Source organism: Photinus pyralis, unplaced genomic scaffold (assembly GCF_008802855.1).
Source record: "Photinus pyralis isolate 1611_PpyrPB1 unplaced genomic scaffold, Ppyr1.3 Ppyr1.4_LG6, whole genome shotgun sequence".
Taxonomy (NCBI): Eukaryota; Metazoa; Arthropoda; class Insecta; order Coleoptera; family Lampyridae; genus Photinus; species Photinus pyralis.
Genome location: NW_022170663.1, coordinates 29,788,090 through 29,815,888, shown reverse-complemented (window position 1 = coordinate 29,815,888; position 27,799 = coordinate 29,788,090). Strand labels below are relative to the sequence as shown.

At 40.2% G+C, this 27,799-nt stretch overlaps 2 protein-coding genes across 5 annotated transcripts; both read left to right on the top strand.

Annotated features, from left to right (window-relative positions):
- Window positions 1-83: 83 nt before the first annotated feature.
- Window positions 84-17,367, top strand: LOC116174122. Of its 4 annotated transcripts, none has more exons than XM_031491937.1 (2): window positions 84-287; window positions 390-3,845. In XM_031491937.1, the coding sequence occupies exon 2, from the start codon at window positions 406-408 to the stop codon at window positions 3,775-3,777; it is 3,372 nt and encodes a 1,123-aa protein (XP_031347797.1). In that variant the 5' UTR covers window positions 84-287; window positions 390-405; the 3' UTR covers window positions 3,778-3,845. The 4 variants fall into 4 exon arrangements, with proteins under 4 accessions (XP_031347797.1, XP_031347798.1, XP_031347795.1 ...); XM_031491938.1 differs by lacking the exon at window positions 390-3,845 and adding an exon at window positions 6,983-10,548 and having other exon boundaries at window positions 136-287; XM_031491935.1 differs by lacking the exon at window positions 390-3,845 and adding an exon at window positions 13,701-17,367 and having other exon boundaries at window positions 147-287.
- Window positions 17,160-26,942, top strand: LOC116174123. Its single transcript, XM_031491939.1, has 2 exons — window positions 17,160-17,279; window positions 23,382-26,942. The coding sequence occupies exon 2, from the start codon at window positions 23,393-23,395 to the stop codon at window positions 26,825-26,827; it is 3,435 nt and encodes a 1,144-aa protein (XP_031347799.1). The 5' UTR covers window positions 17,160-17,279; window positions 23,382-23,392; the 3' UTR covers window positions 26,828-26,942.
- The last annotated feature ends 857 nt before the right edge of the window (window positions 26,943-27,799 follow it).

The window sequence follows — 27,799 nt, the reverse complement described above, 5'->3', positions numbered from 1 at the left end:
CTTACAATTGGTAAGCAGGTAAACTAAATTTTCTTCAATTATAGCGTTTGCAGGTTATGTTTATTATTTGCACCAATCTTTATTCAATTGTTTACACTTGACAGTTTTACGCAAATTCAAATTTATGCGTTTGCGCAGTACCGAGGGAGTCAATATGCAACACATCTGCAAGTCTTTGTGGGAGGAGTTTTTGTGATTGCACAATTTGTTGTAAACAAAACAGTGAAAAAAGTTGTTTGTGCCTTTACAACGTGCCTACAATTTTGAAACTAAACTATCGAACTAAGGTGGGTAGCTTTTAGTTAACGTTTTTCTTTACTGCAATCCCATTTTGTTTATAAATGCATTAACAATTGGAGCTGACCTTGGCAACCTTCTTCTTCTTGCAGTGCCTCCCCATTCATCATGAGTCTTTCATCCGACATGTTCATTTCGAGCTTTCACTCCCTGACCGGTGTCACAATCGGTGAAAGACGCAAGCAACTGTTCTCGCTTCTGAGACAAGTCGATCCGTCGACCCGAATCGACTTTTCGACTCTTCAACCGCGTTGCCCCCTCGAGGAGTCGTTTAAGTTAGACTCGCTGGCGTACTTTCGAAGGCTGCCCGAACTGGTGGAGGTGCTGAAAGGCGAAAATCCGGCACTGATCGCGAAGGTCTTAAGGCTGAAGTGGTTCGTTTCGGCTTTGTCGACGGATTTGCTTGAGCTTTTGCCCGAGGTGTCGTTCAATGTTAAAGTGAAACTGTTAAATAAACTGGCCGTGCACTTACGAGACCGTCGACTGGCCGACTCGCTGTTTCGGTTAGTTCGGGAGAAATACAGCTTGAATTTAGCACTTAAGTTACTTCCGGCCTGTAGTGATGGTCTGATTTTGACGTATTTCGCCAGCCATTACAGGCAGGTTTTTCCGAAGCACTTGGTAATTGTATTAAGGGAGCGTAGCGAGCTGGCCGAACAGATTTTTGAAATTATGGCCGGTCGAGGGGCGTTCCATTGTGTCTTTGCCTACCTCACCCCGGTTTCGCTTGTTAATCTATATCTGAAGTATAAGTTTAGTTTTCGTCTGGGTAAAAGAGCGTCTCGTAAAGTAATCGAAGCACAGAAGGATTTGCTTATGGCAAATGCACGGGGTTTGCGCAATTTCCTTCATAAAAAGCAGAGTTACAAAAGTCTCGGAAATGACTTTGAGATTTATTATGCAAATCTGCTCCCGAAAAACATCCTTCACTTTCCCCGGGCATGGCCCGAGCTTACGAGCGGGCTCGGTTCATTGCCGGCCCATAGAAAGCTTGCACTGATCGAGAAATCATTCAAACGCGCTTATGGCAGCGACATTTGGTCTCACAGCAATTGCATCACGTCGAGCTTGTTGGCGATGGCTCCACTTGCGCGTCGTCTCTCAGTTCGGGTTAAGCCGGCCCATTTTTCAGAGGACAATTGGGTTTGCTACTCGTCCACGGACCGATCCCTACCTCTGCTCAAGGAGAAAATTTCGTTAACCTCCGACGTTTCGGGTCGTTTAGCTTTAGTTGGCCATCTGGTGGAGACTTGTAAAATTAATGACGATACAAAGGCACTGACAGAGGTGTGTCGGTTTTTTCTAAAGCAACACCGAAATGATCACGTATCGATTCGCGTAAAGTTTTTGACATCACTTAAAGATATGTTCGATCTTGCAACATTGGGGAAGGAGCACTGGGTCTATATTGACGAGTTGCTCCAGATCTTCGAGATGAATCACGACTCGTTTCCGTTGGCCGTTGATTTTCTGGTGAAACGCATCCACTATTTACTCCTGAATGAACGACCCATTGACGAGTACTTAATCGAATATACGAGACTGACCGAGGACTGGTGCCTATTCGACTATGACACCAAATTTCAAAAGAAATGCCTGTTACTCATTGGTCGATTGTTGCCTCAGATTTTTGAAACGAGTGTTTTGAAATACAAACAAATTGTTTTTTTGAATAATGTACTCGATTGGAATTCGCGTAACAAAACTGACTCGATTTCGATATTCGACTACCCGGAAGCAATCTCTGCGTTCACTGCTAGCCTCAAATCACGCAGTAATCACCACGCGTTAAGCAAACTGATCGGATACTGCCTAAGCGTGGACTCGACCCGTTCCCTTACCAATCTGTGCTTGCAAGAGTTACGGTCGTGTGACTGGCCAATTTTGTTCCGGTTGCTGCACTTGAAAATTGAATCAGTTGTTGAAAACGTGGAAGCTTTGACTCACTTGACCCTCCACAAGCCAATCTTTGCATTCTGGAGGCACTGTCGCTATTACACCCACTTGGATTTGCCACAAAGAATGGTACAGGTCTGCCGAGACTTGGCAAACGAAGACTCGCATGCGTATACGAAGCGAAACGCGATCGTATGCCTCTCGCATCTGATGCCACCCGACGACTTCCTTAAGGAGCTCAGTAAATACTACCCAACCGACCACAAAGCCGCCCACGACCAGATGGCTCACTATCACAACCAAAGGGCATTCGCCAGTTGTCTAAGAAACGTAGTGCCACGATCGCTCGGTCTACGCCCAGCGTTAGAATTCTGCCAAGGCGACTACTTAAAAATAATCCTTAGCACGCTGTACTCCCTGTCGAGCAATGTCAACGAGCATCGGCTCGTTACCGTGCTCGACGAGCTCTCATCTCGCACCATCTCCGTACGAAAACACGCAATCCACCTCACGATCAGAGCACTCGATCGTTCCGCGACACTTGCGATGTTCCACAAATTTATGGCCAACGAAAGGAACTCGTCGATGCGCAAGTTTCTTTTGAACGGCAGCTTCAATCTCTTCCGCCAAGACGCCGACGATTTAATGTGGACTTTGGTTAAGGCAAACATCGAAGCTGTCAGTCGCGAGGATAAGGAGGTGATCGACATTTTGCTACAATTCCCAAATATTCCACCACGGTACATTGTGGAGTACACCGTCTTCCTTTGGAATTACCTGTGCCATTCTCCGATACAGTCGGAATACGTGGAGAGAAAGCAATGCGAGCTCTTGCGCACTCTGTCGAAAGACGTCATCCAATCGCTACCAAAGGAATTTTGTGACAGTCTCATTCGGAAGTACTTTACGTTATTCTTACGCGAGCAAAGAGCAAAAACGTTAGTTTGTTGCGTGTATAACTTCGCTAGTAGCTACATTATCTACTGTAGCGACCAGTCCGAACAGGAATCCAGAATTAATATGGCCATATCGTATTTGAGGCAGTGTTCTTTCCAAGACGAATCGAAATACTTAATCAATGATTTCCTCAAGAGCGTTTGTGCCGAATTTTTACTCCAAAGATGTTCCCAAATTGGCATTTTGGAAAAGTTCTCTTCCATGTGGGGCGATGCCATGGCCGTCGACCAATACATCTATCTAAAGCTCACCTCGTTATTTGTGGAAAAAGTGCTCGGTTTAAGTGTGAAAGATGTCGGAGGTAGAGTGGCCGAACTGGCTTTTAATTTGTGCGGTAAATACGGCGATTGCATTCTGATTATGATGGGTGATCGTTTGAAAGCGTTCCATTACAATTTCATACGCGAAGGTGATTCAGATATTAATCTGTACGAGCTCATTGGGGGTATTATAGATGGTAGTAAGTCTAGTTCAATTATGATTCTAGCGATCGGCTTGCTTAAACGCAACATTGCCGACACTGCTACTCAATGTAAACACGACGAGATAGTTGGCAAATTAAAAAGGATGTGTGATCCTACAATAAATATTTATTTAAACAGGTACTTGTATGGAACCAATCTGTGATTTTATTGGTGCTAAATATTTGTAATTGCAAATATGTCTTAAATAAAGCTATTTTTACTTTACTAAAACACGTTAATTAGAATTCGTGCATTCACAATTTTTCCTGTTTGAGGAGCGTTGTCTTCTGAGATGGATACGGCTGTGGCCCCACGTTGGGCGCCAAATAAATAATGCTATAGCATTCGATACAAAGGAAAACTCACAATCAATAATTTAGGAGACTCGGTAGCCTTGATCAACTTCCGAAAATTCCCAAGAATCGATTACAAAAATTGTGTTGAACACCTCCTGGACGCAAATAGAAAAATCTGAACATGAGAATTCTACCCAGGTCGTACAATGGATTCAAATAAACACACCATTAATTGATTGACAATGACTACAAAATGTATTCCGAAAAATGAGACCCCTCCACCATCCGCCGTTTTTTTACTAGGTACATACATAATTGTTACGCCCTGTATAGTTAACATAACGGTGGGCAGTAGGCCGATATCGCGGTATGGGCCCAATTAGTTTTTGCACATCGGAAAAACGCGTGAAATAGAAGAAGTATTTATGCCAGGATTTTAGATTACATTAGGATTTTTACTTTTTCTTATATCTATGTACCGTGTGTCCTACTTTAGTTGAGACTGCATCGAAAGTTGGTTTTTTTAATGCAACACTCTGTATATCTTAACGTCAGTTTTGTTGTATTCTTTTTCCTAATTACATTGATGTATGACATCCTATATTTTTTTAAATTTTAAGCCATGAACCAAAAATTAAAATCTTATTTTTACGGTTTTTGAATAGTAGGTCATGGATTCATGGAGATTTTTGTTTAATGTATTCACGGCAGCCGATATCAATCAATAAAAATGGCTGACGGTGGAAACATGTAATTTCAACATTTTGATATAATATAATGTACTTATTTTAAAAATACAGATGCAAATAATTGACGTTAAGATATAGGGTGTTCCATTTAAAAAATACCAACTTTGGGTCAAATCTCAGAAACGGTGGTGCAAAAAATGTTTTTGACTACGCCACTGGATCCTACTTAAAAATATCTAAAAGAAACTGTTTTTACCTTTTTTCTATCTTAGATGGTTAGTAAGATATGATAACATCCCAAAAAGCCAAACTTTTCGTTTTCACCCTGTATCTCAGAAACAAACGTAACTAGATTGGTTCTGTTTGTGAGTTTCACAAAAAAAGGGGGGCTGAGATATACACGGTACAATTTGAAAAACAATTGCTCAAGTAGTTTTTTTTTAAATAAATGTCACATTTTTTTTTAAATATCTAAAAACCATAAAAAATCGAAGTTATAATTGAATTTTATACTTTTGCGATACTGAAAGGTTTTCGAGTTCTAGCTCGAAGTTGTACTTTTTCAAATGAAACGTATAACAATTTCTGTACTGCCGTTTTTGTAAAAAGGCGTGTTCGGTAGTATTAAAAAAAATACTTGTCTCTTTTGGGAAAACACAACTTTGGGCAATATCAGTGCAAAATGGCAAATAATAATAATTATAATTGATTCTATTTCCCACCAAACAAGGCCCAATTACAGACGAGAAAATGTAAATAAATTTATATCTCAGTTTGAGATAAAAAAAACAATAATAAATAAAAAAAAGCTAAATACTAAATCTACTCCAAAATTCGAGTAGGTATACCTAAATAACTTCTGTTTGTTTTGTTACATTTCCAAAAATAGGAGTTGCAAAATGTGTCTCCAAAATTTCCCCGAAAGACCCTATTTATTTTCTTACTGGACGAATGACCATTCACAAAATGGCGAATTGTTAACGAAATAAGACATCTTTCATTGTTAATTAGTTGATTACCTAAGCCCCGCCCTACGAATCAAATAAAAGCTAGGATGATAAATTACCCGCATATATTTTTCAAACCTGTTAGCAAATCTCACGATGACTAAGTAACATCGTGCAGAATATGTGCATTTGCTTCTGAAATACACTAAGAAACAAAGCGCTATTGAAATTAAACGGCGCAGCCTTGATTTCCATCATGGTTTACGAATACTATTCTACAAATCAAGAGATCAACCTCCAATATGCCGAAAAACTGGGAACTACTCTGATGTGTTATGCTTAACTGCTCCTACCCTTAGGATTCCCAAAATTTCTGATTTTACAACGAAATTTTGAAAAAAAAAAACTAATCAAAACTCAATGGGGGTTTACAGTATAGCTATTATTGAATTCTGTAGTTTCCGTAGTTAGTTTAATAAGCGTATATCTGAAACCATAAAACAATTTTTCGGACAGTAAAAGTTTATTTAAAAATAGTGGCTGATTAAAAAAAAAGTGCGGTTTTAAGGGTTTATTCGGGTTTATTCAAAACGAGTGATTGTGGCGGGCTCTGTGACGTAATAATCCCGACCAATCAGCTGGTAGAACCATTCAGATGACATTACGACTTGACAATATTGCAGGAGAATGTCATTTATAACCTGAATCACCCCGTTCGTCTCGCGACAGTAATCACTTGGCTGCTACGCACATGCGTATTACACCTTCCCATCAATGCACAAAACTTTAAATTTAAATTTAGAAATGTGAATAAAGAAATACCGTTCTGCGCATGTGCGTAGCAGCCAAGTGATTACTGTCGCGAGCCGTTCTTGAATCACCTACTTGTCGTTCACTTTCGCGTTAGATGCCTCTAAACGTCAAATCGGACAAACGTCAGACCGTCGCGCAATGTTGCCAGTTCACTTCTACGTGATTGGTTGTAGGTTTGTGACGTATTTAGACTGAAGCGTTTCAAATTCGGACTTAAAACATGGCTTTTCAATAATTTAATTTGGTTTTATTTTACTCGCAAATAAAAATTGAGGACACACGAGTCTTTATTTTTAATGTACTTTGTAGGTCAGGAATAAAAAATGTAGCCGGGATGTCCCTATTTGTATTAAAAATGTTAAATTTTTTCGTTTGCCTGTTAGATGTTTAATGTTTACCACAAAATTTAACTACGGACAGCTTCAAAACTATTGATCGAGTCTCCAGAACGAATCTGCAACAGGACAACAGCCAAAACTGTACTAGACAATCTCGAATATTCCTTTACCACTGGAAGCACGAAAAACGAAAATTTCGCGTGCCAATTAATCGGATTCGGATAAATTCCCAATTACTGATTCACTATTTTTAAACGCACGTTTACATCTGAGGTTTCTTTTCAGAAAGTGCGCCCACAATGGAGAACCCTATCTCCTTTAGTACATTGGAAGGAATTACAATCGGAGAGAGGCGCAAAAACCTATTCCTGCAACTAAATTTACTAAACAAAGACAGCGCGATGGATTTCCGAATGCTAAACCCGCAAACTCCTCTCGAAGAGAAATTCAAATTGGACACCCTGATACACTTCGGCGCAGTTCCTCAGTTAATTGAAATGCTGAAGTGCGAAAATCCCGTAATAATCAAGCGAATTCTGAATATTCCCGCGTGCGTGGAGGCGATTAGTAACTACTCCGACCAGGAGCTGCTCTCGTTATTGTCGGAAGTTTCGTTCAATACGAAGCAGAAAATTTTGAATCGTTTGCCTCCGTTCCTGAGTAATCAGGAGACTTTTGAAGCTCTTTTAAACACTTACGGTTTTTACCTATCCTCAAAGTTGCTACCGATTTGCGATTCCAAGGTCATATTAACCTCGATCAAGGAAAATCGTTGGATTCCTACGGCGAGACAGTTGAAGGTAGTGATTCAGCGCCACCCCGGTATTGTAGAGGAAATCTTTAAGCTGCTACTGGCGATAGAGAAGAGTAAAGGTCACTACAACAAGCTTCTCACCTTGATTGCCGAAAGCAATCCGGATCTTGTTACCAAGCTACACGAGACCGAGATCTCGCATCGTATGGGGCGACGCACCACTCGTCACTTTGTCAAGAGTAATAAGGGTGCCGTAACCCGGGAGCCTTCAGTTTACTACAAGTTTCTTCACCATAAAGAAATCGCCAAAGCTATCGGCGCGAGCTTTCCCGATATGCTGTCGCGATTGCTCCCGAGAACAGTCGAAACATTCGCCGATTCGCTTCCCGAACTGTTGAAGGTATGTCGAAATTCCGAGGTGTTACTCGAGACGTTCCGTAAGAAGTACGGTAGAGAGCTGTGGGAATGCGACGACTTGATGACGCGGGAAGTTCTGCAACTGCTTACGGTGGAGCAACGCGCGCGTCTTTCCAAGCCCGAGGACATGACCGAGGACGAGTGGATGTGCTACGCGCCGATTGGCAAGTCGGTGCCTTATCTCAAGAAAAGGATCTCGTTGACTTCCGATATTGAGGCGCGCGCGCAACTGATGGAGTTGCTTGTGGAGACTTGTAAAGTTAACAATTCTAAAGAGGCTCTCGCCCAAATGTGTCAGCATGTGGTGAAGTACCACCGCAATGATCACATGACGGTCCGACTGGCGTTCTTGAGGAGGATTCGTACTAGTTACGGTTTGCAAAATTTGGATGATACGCATTGGGGTCCGGTTTATGAGTTGATGCAGTTGTTCGCGTTGAATAACGAAACGTTTTTCCACTTGCAGGAGTTTCTGGAACCGTACATCCGGTTTCGGTTGCGAATGAACTTACCGATCAGAGATCAGTTAACCCTATTGGTTAAAGCGCAGACGTATCAGTTTAACATTTGCCGAGACACTCCCTCATTTGAGAAACGGTGCCTGCTGGAGTTTGGGGAGATAATTCCCTCAACCATAAAGGATGAATTTAATGTCACCTACTGTTACAACCAGTTCTTAAATGCGTTGGTTAACTGGAATAAGCGCCACTCACGTGACCCAATTTCGCTGTATTCCTATCAGGATGCACTCGAACACGTGAATGCTACCCTGATCGGCTCGAAAAGTCGCACATACTCCATTGATGGTATCACGAAGTATTGTATACAATCGCGTCAAAATACGGAGGAACGAAACAAGATGTTGGCTTTGTACTTGGCGCCGTCCAATAAGTTTCTCGAGTTGAATGTTTTAAAATGGCTCTGCTGTAATGAACCAAAAACCTTAGTTGATTCCATCGGTGATGTTATGGCCAATTTGCTTCCAATGTACCAGCTGACACGATCTCAACGCTTTTGGCAGCTTTTTCGCAGCTACTCCCACTTGCAGCTACCAGAAAAGATCGCGGATCTTTTGCAAAGTCACAAAAACTCCACTACCGATTACGTGATGCAAAATGCCACCACTGGTTTGTCATACCTGCTATCTCCACACTGCTACGCAAATTTGGTTGACACGCACATACCAAAGACCGACGGGGAGAGAACGGAAAGTAAACTTTGGAAACACCTAGGGAGGTGCATCAAGAATTCACCACCGGCGCCACCTATTCTAAACTGTCTGCCGTCATTTTGCAAATCAAATGGGAGATTAGTACAAAACTCGCTTCAGTCGATCGCTGGTAATTTGAACGAGCCCAAACTCCCACCGCTCTTCGCCGATCTCGGCAAGTGCACGACTTCATCTCAAAAACAGGCCGTACAGCTCACCCTACGAACTCTAGACAAACCGCACGCATTTCAAATCCTCTCCGCCACCATGGAGATCGCCAAAACCGCCACCTTCCACAGCTTCATCTTGAAGACGTGCTCGAAGTTTTTCGCCCAAAATCCCGACGACGACTCCTGGAATTTACTCAGAATGGTAATCGAGAAGGTCGACTTGAACGATCGACAAGTACGCAAGGTGCTGTTGCTTAAGAAGATACCCGCCGCTTATTTTTCCGCCTACTTCACGTTGGTCTGGGGCGTTTTGGACGGTCGCGACGTCGGCAACATGGAGAAGTTGCTCGATCTGGTCACGCGCGACAATATCGGCTCGTTACCGGGCGAGTTTTGCCAAGGTATCGTGACGAATTACCTGTGGAAGAACGAGGAGGAAAATTTCCAGGCGTCCGTTCATTCGTTTACGTGCAAGTATTTGATTTACTGCAGCGATGCCGATATTGTCGGAGTGTTTCCGATTTTAAAGGAGTATGTCGCGAAGGCGTGGAGCGACTGTGATATAAACAGTAGAGGTCGGGCGAGTGTTGTCAATTTTGTTACTCAATTCTGTTTGGAATTTTTAACCGATTCGTCGACTAACTTCAAGGCGCTCGACACTTTCGTGCAGCAATGGAACGGGTCGTTTAAACCTCACGACGCTTTCGACGAGTATTTGCATTTGGAATTGACTAGGATTTATGTCAAGAAGCTACCGTTGGATGAGATTGCCGCGAGAATCGGAAAACTTTGCAATGCTCTGGTTGAGAGTTACGGGTTGATGGCTGTCGCGCCTTTTTGTGATAAGTTAGTCGGCGTTTTCGATTACTTTGTGAAAAATACGGAGTTCTTGGAGGAGAACCGCTACAGGGTTTTCGAAGCGTTGTACAAAACCACACGGACGATTGCTTGCAGTGCGTTAGTTATTTTATTAATGAGCCAGTATCCTGCAACATTAAAGGAGACTTTGGAGCAATACAAGGCGATTATAATGAATTTGGAAGCGTGTGATGACACTGTCATTCAGTGCTTCTTGCACAACCATTTTACTGCTATTTCAACTCAATAATTCAGCTATACTGAGTGTGGGCAGAGTATGTGCTTATTCTGATTATTTTCCTACTTCCACCATTGCAAAAAATTTGATCACGGTTTTGACAGTTACTTTATTGTGTTTATTTGAACGAGAGATTCTCATAGAATACTACATTTTGTTATTATTAAAATATATTGCAAATAAAGTAATTTGTTACATCAATCATTAGTACGATACAGAGCATTTGGCTTAAAAATACGGCAGATAATCTAAACTGCAGTGAAAAACCAACCATGTCCTTGCGATAACATTCGAAAATTAAAACTGTTTTTAATGAACTACGTCCTTCCCCGACGTCTTAAAAGTACGGGAGCGATGTCAAAATAGTTAATAAATTGTAAGTCTAACGGCATTTAATGAGCCATTTTGGAAACGTGCGTTTATAAGGGTAAAAATGTCTGCTGAACCCGAATTCGAATGTTGCCAAGTTGATTTTTGGCTAATTTCAAAATGGCGGCTAATATGGCGGCCAAATACATAAATTTTTATGCCAGACGCATTTTACATAGTTTTTCGGATTGAGGTGTTAAAAAAACATACAGGAAGCACAGAAAATTGCAAAACTTATATATTGGGTACATTATACAGACAACACGGTAATAATATAGAGATAATTCTGACGGCAAATGTATTACCTATATTTCGTTCAATAATTTTAACGGAACTTCAATTTCTTCATCATTCTGCTCATTTTTTTACGATTGAAGCAGTCGGAAAGACACTTGTAGATATTTGCGCACTTTTAGAAACTAGCACAATTTATTTAAAGCCAAGTTTTTAGGAGGACTAGTCTGACCATTCGATTTTTCAGTGTCCCTTATCGCATTTGCGAGACAATATGTATGGTACAAAAAGTCCCCGGCAACAGCATAATGAGAAGATGCAACTCTACGTCCTTCTGTGCCCACTGCACCCAATGTAAGTTTCCATAAGAGCGTCCGCCTAAAAAATTCAAGTTGTTTTTGAAAAATAAAATGTCATATTAATAATATATAAATTTTATATTTTATAAATTTAGACCTTTATCTACAAAATGTTGGGACCATTTTTTAAAAAAAGTTTATAGCAACTGAATACCGGCTGTTTAAAGATTAGATATTTTGCACCGATTATTGCGCTAACCTGTTTTATTGTTTTACTCTCGATCAAGACGATTTGTGGATAAAGTAAACCGACAGTTTTCTAGATAAGTTACTTCTGAACATTACCCCAAAAAATGAAATCATATTTTTTGTAAATAAAGTCTGTATCTTGGTGGGCGGTAAATAAACAATTTGAGTGTAGCAAGTGGCGCCGCTGCACTGTGTCGGGGGGAACCGAGGGGTAAACCACCTAGTTAATTCGGTGTACAAATAGTAGTTAATGAATTAAAATTAACTTTTAATGTAGTTAATATGTTCTGTAAATGCAGTTAATTTCAAGTTAATTCAGTTAATGTAATTTAATGTGGTTAACGCTAAGTTAATGTAATTAATTTACATTTAATGCCATTTAAAACTACTCGAGATACTACTATAGGTAGTGGCTATAGCATGTGAAAAACCAAATTTTGAACCCGGTGTTAGATTTGCTTTTATTCCAAGTGCCTATGTATCAAATTTTATTTAAATACTTTCATAAATAAAAAAGTTTGCAATTCAAAAAGGGCACTGTGAATGTAGAATTGATTAGGCCCAACTTTTGGCATTGCGTATTATATGGCTAAAACTATGCCCTCGACTATGCCCATATTGAATTTCATGCAATTCGGTTTATAACTAACGGAGATGTCAAAAGGGCCTTCTTTATTTTTTTACGTACATTGCCAATTCGCGAACTTTCATCATAATCGGCGGCGGTCTATTCGTTTTCGAGGTATCGTGCTAATGAACAGATCTCGGGACAGATGGACAGGCACCGCAAAATTACAAACTCTCTACGTCCTAGGAGATCGTCAATAATTTGAAAATGTTGGTTATTTAAAATATTTTTGCTATAGTGTATTATAAAGAATTTAATAACCTGTCATATTATGTATTAATACACAAGGTGTTCCATATCAAAGTCACATTTTTGTTATCATCTGAAAAATGCGATGTGGTTTTGTTTTTTTAAATGCAGATTTGAATTCATTGGAAAATTACGCAATTTTTATTTATATATATTTAGTTGGAAAGAACCTAAATACTTACCAACGGTTATTAAAAAGCACAAAATTTAATAACAAACAAAATTTGCCGAGGAAAATGTAAAACCCTAATTTAAATTAATTCACAGCTTTTTTGGGACACCCTATATATCACCACAGGATATACTTTCCTACATTTTCCGAACTAGCTATGAAGTTAATTAACCAACTCTTACGTATATATAAGTAATAAATTATGGAAAACAATTTAATACCAAATAGCACACAATACAATAGATAGTGGCGCCATCGTGCTGTATTTGTGAACTAGTGCAAAATTCGGCCTGGCAACATCCAGAATCGGATTCAGCACATTTTTTTACATCTAAAAAACCATGTGGCCAAAATGACTCATAAAATGCCGTTAGAACTAAGAAACAGAGTCGTTTTTCGATTTGGCCACTTAACTAATTAACATTCACTCGACGAATTGCGGGTGGATATCGGACAAACCTTTAACTGTAACAAAGGTCTCACGGTACACTAAAAATAACTTTTTCCGAATCATAACGCGCATTCGGCTTCTCACAACTTTGTAACAACTTCAGTTAACTAATTAACTTTCTTCTGTACAGAAATATTATGAAAATGGCGAGCTGCATCATTCAATCAATCAAATAGAGCGCAACGCCTGATTGAAAATAACTTAAAGAAACGTACACTTTCCAACCGTCGCGAACTAGCTAGCTAGCAGTCTCTTGCTTGCAGTATTTAACGAAACACCACTTCCATAATAACATAAATCTCGTTCTTCTGGTTTTTTAGAGATAAAGCGCCAATCGTGATAACTCCAGCTGTCCCGGTATCTGTTCTAACAGCGATAAAAAAAACACGTGCGTTAATTAAATCTCGCCTGATAACAAAAACTCTGATCGCAAACGACGAGATGTGCCTATATTTTAACATTAACAATTTTAATAGAAAAAATACCACTACCCCCTCTCTCTCCTGCAGACTAAATTGAAACACTCTCATATACAGGGTGTCCCGTCATTATTTTAGGTGTTTAAACCGAAATAACGTCAACAAGACCTTGTTTACGCAACCAATACAAATGTATCTCGGTAATACTTCACGCGCGCATATGTCGGTTTCAGTTCTGATTTAAAAGTGGGAAAAGAAAGTAATTTATACAGAGTGTTTGTTACAGAAGACTTGTTAATTAAAATGGTGCTCTCATCCGAAGAATTCCGAGTCGCTTTCCATTCCCTACAAGGAATAACAATCGGAGAACGACGAAAGAATTTGTTCCTCCTCCTACCCCATCTCGGTACAGCTTTCGACTTTAATACAATTCAACCGAAAACGCCTCTCGAGGAAAGTTTCAAAGTGCAGCTACTGTTACACTTCAAGCGAGTGCCTCTGTTAATCGAGGTACTCAAAAGTGAAAACCCGATACTTATTCATCGAATTTTGAGGGAACCGTGGTTTGCCGCGGTGATTCTCGATTATGTCGGCGAGGAGGAGTTGGTGTGCAAGATCTTTCCGCGCATCTCCTTTAATGCAAAGGTTAAGTTGATCAACAAGATCGCGTTTCGTGTGGAAAACTGCGAGAAGGGCGATCGATTGTTTTACGCCGTTCAAAGGCGTTATGGCAATTACATGGCGGGCAAGTTGCTACCATGTTGTAGCGCGGACTTAATTATGCGCTGCCTTAAAACGTGGAAGGTGGAGTTGGGCTCGAGACAGTTTATACTCATTGTTAAAAGACATCCGGAGCTCTTAGAGCAAATGTTAGAGGCTGCTGGATATTTTTCGACTAATCCCTGCGAGTATCGTCGAAGAGAACTAACTTACGCACTACGCACAGATTTAGCTGGATTTCTCAGGCTGCTTGCGAAGTACCAGTTTATTGTTCGAGTGGGTTGGAGATCTACGAATCGACTCATCCTGGCGAATAAAGCACGAGTCATTAACCACGCGAGCGTATTGTACTCTTACTTGCATCGCAAGCAAATGGTGAAGAGTTTAGGGGGAGACTTCAATGAATTCTACCTGAAGTTACTTCCCACATCCATCGACAAAATGAAGTGTAAGCTAAACGACTACATCGACATAGTGAGTCGTGTACCGGCTGGGAAGTTAAGTTTGCTGCTGACTTCGTTTCGAAAGGCCTACGGAAGCGAACTGTGGCAGCATTCCGAGTGTATCAATTTGAAACTGTTGGAGATGATGACGTCGGATGAAAGGGAACTTTGGATGAATTCCAAACCAAGACCGGGGCATATATCCGAAGACGCTTGGAATTGTCTGTTCAAAACTGAGAAGTCGCTTCCTTTAATCAAGAATAAAATCTCCCAAGCTAACGACGTTAAGGAAATGGGGGAACTTGTGGGCTGTCTCGTGGAAACTTGTCGGATTAATAAGGACGACCGTGCTCTGTTAGATGTTTGCAAGTATATGGTGGCCCAACATCGAAGTGCCAGCCCTAGTGTGTTGTACTCGTTTTTGTGCACGCTGAAACGGTGTTACAAACCTGTTGATTTTAACGTAAACGTTTGGAAGGCTGTGAATGAGCTGGTGCGTGTGTTTATGAAGAAAAAGTCGATGCCTTATTATTATCAAGACTGGGTTTATGCGTATTTGGAGTATCTTATTGTTAATGATTTAGATGCCAAGGCTTACATCGTGGAAATGTCGGAGAAAATTCATTTGTCCACCACATTGTACACGTGCATGGAGAAGGAAGAGACGAAGAAGATTTGCCTGGAGAAATATGGCCAATTAATTACAGACCTGTACGATGCCGGGGATGTCAATGCAAAACTCGGGAAAGAGATTCAGTATTTTGAAACGCTTCTTGATTGGAATAGGCAACATCCTCGTAGTCAAATACCGGTGCCTTACAAGACTTTGATTAAAATGTTGGGGGATTTAGATGAAAGTCAGAGGTATTGGGGTAATCTAACTTTAGGGAAACTGTTACGTTTAAACCTCGAAGACGCTGAGCTGGAATCGTGCATGAATGTTTTGCAAATGTACAATGGTTACATAGATCTAGATGTTTTCGTGCACCTAGCAAAGCGGAAGCCTTTGACTGTATTTAATAGTCTCGATTCTATTACAAAGTGTATAGTAACGATGTGGTACACTTGCGTTAAACCATTCTTCTGGATGTACTTGAGGAACTATACACATTTAGAAATTCCACAGAAAATCATCGCCATATGTGTAGCGGGTCTAGCGACTGAAAATGACGGCATTTCCTATAAAAGAAACTGCGCAACCGCGCTGGCGTGCCTGATGTCTCCGCCCACCTTTTTGAATTTTATCAAACCGCACTACCCCCTAGACTCGAGGATGGAGGTAGACGATGAAAATCAAGAAACGTACCTACTGCAGCAAGCAATAACCGCCAGCCTCAAGCACGTTATTCCCCCATCTTCGATGCTCGACAGCGTCTACAACTTCAGCAAAGGCGACTATCTCAAGTTCATTCAAAGAGCCTTACACTCAGTCTCGCACGGCGCAAACGAGGACAGCCTCCCGCGTCTGTACGACGCGCTCGTCGACCGCCCCGTTTCCGTACGTAAAAACGTCATCTACCTCACCTACAAAGTTCTGGACCGCGACACAATCTCCGCCATGCTCGAGCAATTCAAGACCACCGAAACGAACTCGTCAATAAACAAATTCATAGTGAAAGCCTCCTTTCGTTACTTCTTAAAAAATCCCTCGGACTCCTCGTGGGACTTGGTCCAATCGAATCTAAAACGCGTCGACGCGAACGACGAAGAGGTCGTTGACATTTTAGTACAGACGTCGAAGGTTCCCCCTTCGTTTTTGGTAACGTACCTCACTTCTGCGATCGACTATTTAGAGAACGTCGCTATCAAATCGAAAAAGACAGATCTGGGTAAAATCAACTTGCTCACCTCCATCAAACCGTCGAGCATGACAGTGCTACCCGATGAGCTCTTCTGGCCGATTATCCAAAAATATTTGTTCCAAAACAAGGAGCTATCCGTGGCAGTTCAGAAGTTCGCTTCGCGATTCGTCGCCTACACCGAGGAGGGGGCGACTCGAGTTGATCAGTTGTTTAGTTTGATCAAGGAGTACATTGCAAGTACATGGGAGAGTAAGGGACGTAAGTGCGTCAACGATTTTGTCACGCAGTTCTCTCAGTTATTTATCGACGAGAAAATGGTACCGAGGCATGCTCTGAGAAAATTCGCCGATCTTTGGGGTGGACTACTGAAGCCCTACCAGGCTTTCGCTGAGTGGCTGCAATTACAATTCACAATAATTTACGTCGATTATGTCGACTTGGATTGGACCTGCGAGCAGATAGCGGCGGCCATTTGTAAACTATGCAAAGGCTTGGAGTACGATTCGGCACTTATTACAAAGTTTGGAATTGCATTAGATTTATTTCTACCTCACTTCTCGACAGCTGACCGGTCTATGTCCGAGCTAAACCGTTTGAAGACAATTACAGGTGTTATCGAAAATGAGACGGTACCCTGTCTGCTGGTGGGCATTTCCTTGTTACCGTTTGAACTGCACAAACCCCATTTGACCAAATTGCTGTATGAGCAAATTATTAGACGGCTTCAATACGTCGACAACCAAACTGTACAGTTCGCACTCTCGCTGTACTTTCACAAACTGGCCACTACACATCAGTTCGCAAGACGCAAGAAAGATGGCGACACTGATTATTATAATAATCGCTTTGGTTACATTGCCGATTTGTCTAATAAGTACAGGCAAGCAGTGGATTACTAAGGTACTTTACACTGAGCACGTGAGTTCTATTTTTTAATAATTCTAATTTTAAGTTAAGGAGTGTTGAATAAAAATTCTTGCTACATTTTCCTTATTGTTTTATTGCAAAATGCTTTATTAGCGAATTATGTCTGAAAAATCGCAATATTTGCGTTTTCAGCGACTATTAACACAAAATGATGGAACTAATGGCCTTTCGTATGTTTTAAAATACCCCGTCCGATTTTGTAAAAATTTCTCCGTCCCCTCACTTGCATCTGGTGGCTCGATCACCCAGATAAGCCAGTCGTTCCGATAAGAGTTGCGCTCACCGCGAAAAGTGAATTATTTTGTAAACAGATGTTCGCATGTGTTGGGCTTTAGATAAGAATTGTGCGTATTTTTACAAAAGATTACAAAAGTAGAAATCGGACATGAGGGAGAGGGAGAACTGTTAAACAGAAGGGAACTTTCGCTTTTTGCCGTTTGTGTAAAGTCAGGGCCACCTACGCCACATTGTTTTTTTTTTGCGCAATAGAAGTACAAGAGGGTTCGTTTTAACCCCTTATGTACAGGGTGTCCCATTAATAATGGTCACGGGCTATATCTATGGAACCGTTAATTGCACAGCTTCGGGAAAAAAAAATTTGTTAACAAAAGGGGCCAAGAGAAATCGCTGGAAATTATTTTCAAGTTTCTAACTTCGCCGCTAGAGGGCGTATGATTCATGGTTAGGTAGAAAAATGACTTTTTTCCTAAAATATACCCAACAAACATGCATAAAAAATACATGCATAGTAATCTTGTATCAATTTTGCATCATTTTGATGGAGCACAAATTGCTCTAGCTCATAAAATATGAGGAGTGGGGGAAGGGGAACATCTCTTTAAGGAATTGATTGTAACTTCGGATTAGGTTAACAGATTTTCACAAAATAGGTTTTGTTGGAAGGACCTCTCTGGTAGAGGGCGCGATGTGACAATAACATAAACTTTGCAGGTTTTTTTGGTAATTTCAAATGGAATGATATTATTATTATATGATATTATCAAATAAGGTGAAATAGTGAGAATATCAGTGAAAACAGGATTTTGATATCTGTTTTCTAACCATAGATCTGGCGAAAATACGAATACATTCACAAAGTTTAATTTCAATATTGATGCTCATTCAAGTTGGCTTTGAAACAAAAGAAAACAGAACAAAAGAAAGTTTATCAGTCCTTTCATTAAACGTATTCGTGCGAATTATCACCACGATGGGTGCCCGGCACATTTCTTGGTAAGCGAGAGTCAAATGGATAGAAAGAGGAAGTATTTTTTCATGACCAGCTAGGTCCCTCGACTTAACTTGCTTAGTCTTAAATTTGTTTGAAAGGATAAAAGACGCACAGTCTTTCTAACAAGGCCAAACTACAAGAAACGATATGGTGACGAGAATTAGAAATGTAATTCATAGCCATGGCTGAAGTTAAAGCAACTGTTCTCTCAACACAGCAGAGATTCGTCTTTGTGTCGAAAATAATCGCAGACATTGAACATTTACGTTAATTATAATTCTTATTTCTTTTATTATTTACTTAATTCATATTTCTCTGATTTAAAGTTTGAATCATTTTTTTGTTGCTCATAATTAAAAAACTTAGATTGAGTGTTAATTTTGAACTGCCATCGCCTCATTCACTTTGACATAATTATCGGTTGCTATGTGTTCATTTGTTTCATATCCAACTTGGATGAATATAAATATTGCAATTAAAATTTGTGAATGTTCGTATTTTCCCCATATCTCTGCTTAGAAAACTGATATCATAATGTGGTTTTCACTGATATTCTCACTTTTTCGTCTTATTTGATAATATAATATAATAATTATATCGTTCCATTTGAAATTTTTAAAAAAACTTGCAAAGTTTATGTTAATGTCACATCGCGCCCTCTACCACTCATCACGTTTACTAAATAGACTCTTTTCATATAAAATCTGATTCCACGAAGAGAGCTCTTTCCAACAAGACCTATTATGTGAAAAACCCAAACGAAGTTGCATGCAATTCCTTAAAGAGATGTTCCCCTTCCCCCACCCCTCATATTTTATGAGCTAGAGCAATTTGTGCTGCATCAAAATGATACAAAATTGATACAAGATTACTATGCATGTATTTTTTATGCATGCTTGTTGGGTATATTTTAGGAAAAAGAATTTTTCTACTTAACCATGAATCGTACGCCCTCTAGGGGCGAAGTTATAAACTTCAAAATAATTTCCAGCGTTTTCTCTTGGCGCCTTTTGTTAACAAAATTTTTTTCCCAAAGCTGTGCAATTAACGGTTCCATAGATATGGCCTGTGACCATTATTAATGGGACACCCTGTACATCTTATTTCTTTTTCGGTCTAAAGACGACACTAGATGTCGCTGAATAAGTGTTATAGTAGACCTCCAAACATGGGAAAACAGGAACAGTTAATTGTATATTTGCGATATATTTCTGGGGGGGGGGGGGGCGATCTGGACTAGCAAGATCTTATGGCAGTTGTAGAGAGCTTTGTTCTTTTTTTCCTGTGGGTTATTCCAGACCTCCTGGTTAATACATTCAGCCCTGAGGCAAAAATCATGGTGTTAAAAGAATCAACAATACTAAACCGGAGGGCCTGGGGGGTATTGGACTAAGGTCTTATAACAGTTGTGGGGTTAGAAAGAGAAGTGGAAGAGAATAACGATGCAAACAAAAATGGGATTGAGAAGAGGAAAGATGGATTGTATACAGTGTGATTGATTTTGCGTGTCCAAGCGTATATTTCTTTTATTATTCAAGATGAGGAAAAGGACTTTCAAATTCTGATAAAGCTAGATATTCAAAAAAATAAGGATAGCAAAACAAAAGAGCATCAGAAAACAAAATAATCTCAGTAAGTGTGGAAATTAAACAAAAACAAAAGAGAGGTGTTCACTTGTCATGTTTGTCGCAAAATTAGTGTAGTTAACAATATAACAAAATGGAACAAATTAATAATTACACAAATAATGAAAAAATGTAAAGCGTTTGTATTTGATGTGATGATAAAACATAGGAAGCGAGTGCAATGTATTTAAATTTGCCTTAAGTTACAATAGTTATTTCTGTAACTGCTTTTCATTTGTTTTCTTTGCTTCCTGTTGTACCTAAATGTTATGTTTTTGTTTAAATTCTACATCTACTGCGATTGGTTTTAAACACATTTCTGTAGCTTTAATTTCTAATAAAATGTTTAAGAGATTTTCAAGATCTTTAAGACTATTACAGAAAAAAGTGACCGTTTTATTTAAAAAAAAATAATTTGTTTTCTGATGCTCTTTTGTTTTTTTATCACTTGTTTTTTTTTGAATATGTAGTTTTATCAGAAAATGAAAGTAGACTTATTTTGCTTCTTACACTTTTTTTCCTTTCTCCAATAGTAATAATATTAATATACTGTATACATAGACTGGGCGAAAGAGAACTGTAGAAAAGGGAGCTTTTCATGGATTTAAAGGCAACGTTTGATAGAGTAGAAAGCGAAAAAGTATTGAAAATCATAGAGGATGGAAAAATAGATAACCATTTCAAGAACAGAATCAAGGCGACCAAGGAGAAACAAGAAGTAGGGTACCTACGGTTAGAAGTGAAGTGTTCTACAATTTAAAAGGACTGAGACAAAGATGTCCACTTAGAGCCCAACCGTATTTAATATATGTACCGGGTGACCCAATAAGACTGTTCCTCGGCCATATCTCGAGAACTGTTCGTCATAGGACTTAGGGGTAAAAAAAATTATTGGCTAAATCGGTCATGAAGAATCGCTGGAAAATATTTTCAAGGTGACCAACAGAGGGACTAATTGCCATCTTGATCAGATTTTGAAAAACGGTTTTCACTGGCCTCTTTGGGTGTTATTTGGCTATTTTTTCATATAAAAAAAGTCAATCCATTTGATTTTTTTTATTTTTTTAGAATTTTGGATCATAGTGTCAAAACTAGTCCCCTGACGGAGAAGGATGCAACTAAATTAACTATATTTTGGTTGATTCTTGTTGCCCAAGGAATACTCTTTTCAAGCATACCAAATTGTTACAAACGGTTAAGAAGTTAAAGCAGGTTATTGCAAAAACAATTGAACGCCCCACACCATCTTTGTTTTTCAAATAACTGAGTTTTTGTGTGTACGAAAATGATAGATAAACGGGTTCTCTATAAAAAAGTGGAGAAAAAGAATGTTTAGTTTATTATGGAAATTTAAAGAAAATGCAATTTTAAGATGGCAGTTACGCCCTCTGGTGGTCATTTTTAGAACTTGAAAATATTTTCCAGCGATATTCTTCAAAACCGATTTACCCAATAATTTTTTTTACCCCTAAGTAATAGGACGAACTGTTCCAGAGATATGGCCGAGGAACAATCTTATTGGGTCACCCGGTACATAATCGATATGGTTATGGGGAAAATACTAAGACAGTGTTACAGAATGGAGACGTACATCAAAAACAGTGTTACAGTGGAGGAATCTTAGTATGGCAACAGAGGAAATTATGGAAAGACTTGAGAGATACTTGGAAACAAATCGAAGATGTTTGAGGTTTGGGTAGGGCGGAGGAAGGAAAAAGGAAGTGGTGGGAGGAGGCCCTTCTGTGTCATTGGTACTAAAACAAAGCTGAGCCTAAAAAGCGTTTCATAGTAACACATTGGTTTAAAACTGTTGCACGAATTCTTATCAAAAAGCCAAAAGTGCAAAAAGAAGACGTTTCCGTAAAAGCAATCATTGTCAGTGAGAATTTGTAAAAAAGTTTACGTTTCCATACCTTTTTGTTGGAAGGAAAATGAACCTAAATCGTACTCAATACGTACGCACTAATAATTAACCACATTTTATCATGAAAATTAATTAGATAAACGGCACAATATCCATACACCCCGAGTTGCGATCACGGCACAACCATTTGGAAATAAATTCAAATTTACGCGTTGTTATCACCTGAAACTGTTTTACTGTATACGCTGAACGGCCGATAAATTGATTACTCTCCTCCCTTGGTCGACATGTGTATATAAACAAGTTGATAAAGCGACCGTCGTTAAAATGCTCTATTTTTGTTTTCAGGGCCGAGCTAAGCTTCTGAGATTAGTTTAGATTTATGCTTCCAAAGACCAAATTTGGGACTTTGAACCAAACTGGCTTCCGTTTCAAAACGATATTGTCGAACAGTTTTCGCGTATGACTTAATTATAGTATTGACATATGCATTGTAATAACCCAAGTCCAGCCGAGAAGCGACTGCGCAACTCAAAACCAAAATTCAAAACTCCCGCTAAAACTAACTGAAACCGACGGTACGTGATCGTCTAAACAAACAAATAAAACATTCAAATAAAAGTTGCCTCTGACAACTGAGAGTAGCTCTAGGGTCCTCTTTGATTACAAGGAAATAAAAAGAGCTACTGGCAACCTTCTAGGATAGGTACTCGCTTTCTTACTTCTTTTCATTTGTGTTTGTTTGCTAGCTCATATTAATAATATATATTATTACATTTGTGCACTTACATTTAATCTTACTTGGATTCCGGACCGAGCGAAGGCAGTTCTAGGATTCAGTTAATTAAAATAGAAGCACATACAGATGGGTTCTAAACTAAACAAGGACCATTTGAAATTCCTTTCCTAGCTTTCTTTCGGCTAGCCAACATCAGATCGTAGAAAAACTCATCAAGAACCTCGCTGGATCGCTTATTACCGAATCGGAAGGAATGATTCTCATTCGCATGCTCTGTCGGTTCTGAAATCGCATTATATGGCAACCATACTATGGCGATCTCTTCTATTTTGGACTCGAAAACCAATTATGCTATCATTTAACAAATGCATCATCAATTAGTAATTGATCAAATCCCTCGACTCATCGCACAAGCCGATAAGAAAAATCGTAATTGAGTTTAAGGTCGCCTTTCTGCCGCCCCGACAATGAAACTCCACATCCTACTGTCTTGCTCAACTGAAAAACACATCACCCGCTTCTTGCGTCTTTCGCCTTTTGCATAAAATTATAGCGGTAACCGTTTCAGCTTCAATTATTTTGAACAATTACAATAAAGGCACTCTTTACTTTGCAGACGTGGATAAAATGAGCACCTCGACCGAGGAATTCATCGCGCAGTTTCGTAATTTGAACGGGACCACTGTGGGAGAACAGCAGTCCAGTTTACGACGACTCTTAAATTCCCTAAGTCCCGAGGCAATTGCCGCTCTCGACTTCTCGCAACTTGTGCCGGCGACGCGCTTGGAGGAAAAATTGAAAACTGAAGCGCTGATTTACTTACGCAAAACACCGGAGCTAATCGAACTTTTAAAAACGGAAGATCGTGCAACTGCCAAGCGCATTTTTAAGCTTGGACCGTGGTTCTTTGAGAAAGCGTTTGAAGATGTCACGGGTTCTCAGTTGGTGAACGATTTGTTCCCGCACATCTCCTACAATGTGAAAATGAAATTGTTGAATAAGCTGGCGGTGTGTTTGCGCAATGTAGAGCAAGCCGATGACGTGTTTAAGGCAGTTAGAGATAAATATGGGCTCAATCTTGCATTGAAACTTTTACCTGCTTGTAGTTTCAAAACGGCGTTGCCACACATTGTGTCCGCGCAGAAACTGCCTCCGCAACAGTTACTGTCAATTGTCAAGAAATATGGTCATCAGCATCCCCAAGTGTTTGAAACATTAACCAAATACAACATCCCAAAGGACTGCAACAAAGTGCTCGCATTTTTAAAACGCAATTACTTTGAGGAAATTGTGTTGCAACACGAGCATTTTCAAGCGTATCAGAAAATCGGCAAGAGGCCGACTAGGAAATTTATTTCTAAATACAAAGAAGACGTAATCGCAGACCCCCGAAAGTACTACGAAATCCTTCACAATAAGCAAATACCAAAATCCCTCCAGCGCGATTTTCCAAGATTCTTCGCCAATCTCTACCCTAACAAGCTCAATCAATTTGGCGAATCGCAGCAGTTGATAGTAACGAAACTGAACACGTTACCTACCAAAATCGACGGGCTCAATCTTTACCTGTCCACATTTCAGAAGTTGTACGGAAGCGAAATATGGGACCACCCCGAATACGTGACGGAAAACTTGCTAAGAAATCTAACGCCCGCCGAGCGAGAGTTGCGGCTCAAAGTTGAGTACAAAAAAAACCTCTCCGAAGACGAGTGGATGTCGCTGCATAAAACTGCCGTCTCCGTTCCGTTCTTCCTAAAGCGGATATCTCTAACTTCGGACATAGACGCGAGACTGGAGTTGGTCAAATTCTTGGTGAATTCGTGCGGCATTAACGCCGATCTAGACGGTTTGGAGAAGGTATGTAATTACGTACTGAGTCGACATCGAAACGATCACATTCGCATCCGAGTCGCGTTCATGACGAGCGTTTTAAAGAACTTCAAATTGGAAAAACTCAGGGAGGCGCATTGGACGAGCCTAAACGACATGATACAAATATTCGAGATGAATCAGGAATCGTTTTATGACAGGGAACAATTCGAGGAGGGCTACATTCATTACAGACTGCTAAACAATTTGCCAGTCTTTGACCTGTTGAAAGAAAGAGTGTTGGCGAAGAATCGCGCATTTAATATCGTCCAGACAAGTCCGCAGTATGAGAAATTCTGTTTGGTTACCTTCGGCGAAATCATAAACGGAGGCCTTCACAAATTGCTCTACAGTCACTATCTTTTCGCCCTGATTAATTGGAACAACCGCCATAGGGACGATGAGATGTCGCTCTTTCAATATCCGGAAATGATTGACGATTTTCAATGCGAGATCGCTAAAGGAGTGTACATGTCCCTGTCCATTTCGGATTCGATCATCGGTTATCTGCTCGCAAAAAGCGATCAGAAATCTGAGTATTTGCGCTTATATCTGATAACTAGTAGCAGTTATACTAGCGTTCTGGACAATTTGGTGAAAACGCTTCCGACTGTGGTAGCCCCCCAAATGGAGAATGCGCTACATTTTATTTTACAGAACGGGCAGAAATTCACGGTCAAATTCTGGAGACACTGCCAGTACCTGAGCCATCTCAATTTACCTCAAACCGCAATCGGTCTCTGCCTGGAAATGATCAAAGAGAAACCGGAAAACTACCAAAATTATCTGCAAGAGCACGCGCTTTTTGCAGTTACGTCTTTAATGTCCACCGCCGAATTTGCGCGATTTGCCGATGACTTTTCGCCGTCGGATTCGCACGTGGACCGTGATAAAAAGAGATTTGCCGTTCAAAAAATGATATGCAAGAATTTGAGGAATTTGAGACAGGTGCGGGAAAGCGCCTCTATTGCGTTGCAGTATTGCAAAAGTGACTACTTTAGGTTTGTTCGTGGATCCATGTTTTCCGTATGCGGTAAGATTAAGGAAGACTATGTTAGTGTGATTTTAAAACAGTTGAAAAGCAAAATGGAGTACAAGCGCTCTCTCCAGATCGCCGCGCGCGCAATGCCCTCCGACTGTCATTACACAATTCTAAAAGAATTAATGGCGAACGCGAAGAAAATGCACACTCGTCGGTTTCTATTGAAGACAGCTTTCCGTTTGTTTCTCAAGGACGCCTCGGATTACCATTGGGAACTGGTCAAAGAGAGTCTGCAAAAAATAGACTCAAGGGATAAGGAGTCGCTAGACTTATTTTTTCAACCGAACAAAATCCCTACAAGCTACTTAATCACATACCAAATATTTGCGTGGGATTACTTGTTTCGATTACCAAACAAAGAGGGCGAACTCGATCACAAGCGTAAGAGCATAATAGACTCGGTCACAGACGAGGGAAGTCAGTTACTTCCCGTCGATTTCTGCGAGAATATTATTAACGGGTATCTATTCAAATCGGACGTCCTCGACGGTTTGCACACTAGCGCGCAGGTGTTCGGCGCAAAATACGTAGTGAACTGTAAGAATGAGCGCGAACAAGAGCGCCGGCTCGACTTCGTAATGAACATTTTCAAATATTACGTCTGCAACAGGTGGAAACGTCGCGAGTTCAGGCAACAGGCGCGGACCATTTGCTCAAGCTTAGTGCAGACTTTCTGCGCGCCATTCTTGGAGAACGGCAACAGGGATAAGAGCATCTTACGGCAATTTTACAACAAGTGGCTCGAGATCGTGCCTTCGCGCGAAGCGTTTAACGACTACTTATTCTTAAGGCTAACTTTAATGCGCGCTTCGAATACTTTCGTGCAGGAGTTCGTGGAGCTTTGTCAGGAAATCATCGCAACGTACGGGCTGGTTACTGTCGATTTCATCTACATGGTTTTCAAAGAGGTCTACCTAACCACAGTAGGTGAGAACGGTCGCTACGACATCATCGACAAGTTAATCGGTACCGAGTGTGAGGCTTGCGCCTTAATTGCGATTTTGTTAATTGACGATAACGAGCCGTACGATTCTGACATTGCAAAGCGTCATAATTTAGTTATCGAGAAGTTACAAGGGAGGGATAATATGGCGGTGAATATCTTTCTAAATCGGCATATTAGAGGAACCACCAGCTTGGAATACTATTAATTTATCAGTTGAGTGTTGCCGTTAACATGTACAAAATGAAATGTTTATATTTTTTCATTCGATAGCAGCTAGTACACATCCAACTAAAAATAAAAAACGTTTTTTCTCAGAATTATAATGGTGAAATCAGAAAAGCATTGAGCACTGGGTGTAAACTTGGTAGCTATACAACCTGTCAATTCTACCTGTCGTAGGTGACCACTGACCTTCAAATCACTTCTCAATCCACACCTACAGGGTCACTGTCCCATCTCAGTTTGTTAAAATAAATGTTTCAGAATGGACCAATCTACCATGGGCAACTGACAGGTCAACTCAGGGATTCATTCACACCTACAAGTCGAGGAGTGGAGTACAGCAGGTGTCTAGACATACTATGGACAGATGCACCTGAGACCTGTCGACTTTCATGGCAAGCGTTGGGTTACTTGACAGTTACAAAAACTAATTGCTCATCCAGATTCCCAGGTCAACTTGATAAGTCACCTGCGACAGGTGCACCTGTAGGCGTGTACATATCTTAAGATGTTTTCCTAATTCGTAAGGTAAATACCGGAGTAGTATAGACCAACTTAAGACCTTCTGCAGGGGCACCTCTAAAAAGCATTATGCGGGTCACTCTGTAATTGGGCGCAAGCATGTTGAGGGCCCAGAACAAGAGAGGGATAATCTCTATACAGGGTGGTGATTTGCGTAACGCATCATAAGGATTTCAATGTAAAATTCATAACATGCGATTATTGGCTCCCCAAATTATTTTAGAGCAAAAATGTATTTAAAGTTTTTTGTAGAAAAAATTTCAATCAACCGTATTAGTTTTCAATTTTTTGCATAATAAAGACGGAAAATTGGAAAAATAAAACCCCCATTTTCTTCCATAATCTGTGATGCCATGGAATTTTATAAGATATATCCCGCGCTTAAAAAAACGTTATTTAACACACAAATGTAAATACCGGCAATGCATTATGA

Excerpts from the sequence above, each read along its gene's own strand:
- LOC116174122 (XM_031491935.1), top strand. The coding sequence starts at position 13,718 with ATGGTGCTCTCATCCGAAGAATTCCGAGTCGCTTTCCATTCCCTACAA.
- LOC116174123 (XM_031491939.1), top strand. The coding sequence starts at position 23,393 with ATGAGCACCTCGACCGAGGAATTCATCGCGCAGTTTCGTAATTTGAAC.